General features: G+C 38.1%; 1 protein-coding gene across 1 annotated transcript in view; it reads left to right on the top strand.

The window, feature by feature from the left end:
• PNN (pinin, desmosome associated protein) overlaps positions 1–2,467 on the top strand; it is a 12,764-nt gene that overhangs the window by 4,121 nt on the left and 6,176 nt on the right. The window contains exons 3-5 of the mRNA XM_004698950.3: positions 247–319; positions 1,572–1,666; positions 1,791–1,866. Coding sequence (XP_004699007.1) covers positions 247–319; positions 1,572–1,666; positions 1,791–1,866 — 244 coding nt within the window. The remainder of the gene's footprint in view (positions 1–246; positions 320–1,571; positions 1,667–1,790; positions 1,867–2,467) is intronic.

Here is a 2,467-nt window from a genome sequence, read left to right as displayed (position 1 = left end):
GGAATGTCTCTTTTTACAGCTTTTCCTGTCTTGTAGTACAGAATTTAAACCTGCCTGAAAAATATTTAGATCAAAGTTTGGGGCATTAGTGACACTTCTTATTGTTTTACTGGAGGAAGAAAAAGTAAAATGGAGAATGATACAATGAAGCTTCTATAAATCAGCCCTAGAGAAAGTAGCCATTTGCCCCTGATGTGCTCTTTAATCACATTCATCGGTACACGTTTAAATTACTTTTTATTTTAGGCTGGGCGGGGAGCGTCGGACGAGGAGAGAATCGCGCCAAGAAAGCGACCCAGAGGATGATGATGTTAAAAAGGTATTTAGACCTTATAATTCTACTCAGGCCATATATGGCTTCACTGTTGCCACTAAGCAGGTGTTAGAAATGAGTCCGCTCCCCAGCTTATTTTACCTACTCTGACATCAACCATTCCTTCCATGGCGCACCACTTTTCTGAGTGGTTCAGTGATCCACTGTAATGGTCACCTGTGCTCGTATAGTGCTAATTATTAAGGGTTTTATTAGGGAGTTAATAAATTTTACTACAAGCCAAAATCAGAAAACATTAAAGATACAGTTTGGTCCACAGCAACACCTGGTCCCATGCAACAGCCAGATATCTGTAGTCCTCATTCTCTCCACCACATGGGCCCTTCACCTCTCCCTGTGTTCCAGGAAGGCAGCATGCTCTCAATCTCAGTGCTGCTCCTTCTGTCTTATGATCTCCTTGTCTTGGCTTTTGTGCCTCAGCCTCTGGTGCCTTTAGTCCTGGCCTCTGCCACTTCAGACAGATCTCCAACATGCTCCAGTGGTGACGACTCCTTGGTGGTCCTGAGGTTTCTCTCTGTTACTGGTTCTGTGATGGCGTATCCTTGTAACCAAGGGAGTGGCAATAAAACTAACCAATCCCCTATTTGCATAGCCCCTCTCAGTTATTGGGTGGAAGTTGCAGAGACCTGGCCAGAAGAGCCATATTAATCACCTTTTGCTGCACCACACCTATGTGCCCAAAGTCCAGGGTGCAAAGATACTTTTTATACTGATGTTTACTGCAGTGTTTGTTTATGCTAGCCAAAGGAGGAAAATAACTCAAATGCCATTCAACAGATGATTGAATATGTGAAATATAGTATATGCATCTAATGGAGTATTATGCAGTCATAGAAATGATGATCTGATACATGCAGCTACATGGATAAGACTTGAATGTTTAATATGCTCTTGCTTAAATTAATTATCAAGAATAGGCAAATGCATATAGAACAAAGTTTATTTAGTGATAACCAGGAGAGAGTAGAAGAGGAAGGAGAAATTAACTGCTTTAGGATCATGGGTTTCTGTTAAAAGTGATGGAACATTTTGGATAGATGTGATGGTAGCACAATACTGAGAATGTAGTATCACTGGCTATCCTTAGAAAAAATGATTAAAATAGTGAATGTTGCATTTACATATGTGCATTTTTTATTAGTAATATTGAGATAAAGAGTGAATGTAATATTTTCACATTTTATTGGAGTGGCACTTATGCTTATTGAATTAACCGAAGTTTTCTTTTCTCCTACAGCCAGCGTTGCAGTCTTCAGTTGTAGCTACCTCCAAAGAGCGAACACGCAGAGACCTTATCCAGGATCAAAATATGGATGAAAAGGGAAAGCAAAGGTATCTTTAGTACTCTCCTGAGAGGGAAAATTTCTGTCAGATTACATTTGCTACGCTATTACAAATGTGTACATTGTCTGTATTTGGGCAAATACTGGGTTTTGATTGACCTTTTTCTGTCTAGGAATCGACGGATATTTGGCTTGTTGATGGGCACACTTCAGAAATTTAAACAAGAATCCACTGTTGCCAATGAAAAGGTATTTATGGAACTTTGCTTTGCCTATTTGTTTTATAAGTGGACAATTGCTAGCTTAAAATAAAGCCGAGAGAACTTACAAGACATTGTGAAGTTGTTAAATTTACTGGTCTGTCTTTTAAGAGTTTGTGAAGTGATTACACCATCTTATAATGGAAAAATGCATGTGTGCCCAGTTTTGTATCTGGAACCCGGGCTATGAATGTGATTTTGGATAAGTCCCTTCATATCTTTAGGTCTTGAGTTCTTCCAAAAATGGAAGTTGATCTTGATCCTTGTAGCGAGTTCTGCGATTCTGTTTTATACTTATAATACACACAAAGGTAGTAGTCCTTTAACAAAAGCACAGATGTTCCTTACTTACCAGTTTATTTAACCCTAACATCTTTTTTTTTCTTAAATCATTTTATTGGTGGCTTGTACACCTAACAACTTTTTTAATGTTTTTCCTATAAGAGCTAAAAAAAAAAAAATCTTAGCTGTACAGTTGAACCACAAATTTCTTCTTAAAGGAGAACTAGAGTAGAGTGGGAGTGTGAAATGAATGAGGAATTCATTCATTCAGCTGGTAAAATTTTTTTTGATACTTTTTTTTTTTTTTT

This window comes from Echinops telfairi, unplaced genomic scaffold, assembly GCF_000313985.2.
Source record: "Echinops telfairi isolate 266 unplaced genomic scaffold, ASM31398v2 ScPeMD7_18;HRSCAF=68, whole genome shotgun sequence".
NCBI classification, from domain to species: domain Eukaryota; kingdom Metazoa; phylum Chordata; class Mammalia; order Afrosoricida; family Tenrecidae; genus Echinops; species Echinops telfairi.
Note: the sequence above shows the minus strand (reverse complement) of the source record. Positions and strands in the feature narration are given on the sequence as shown.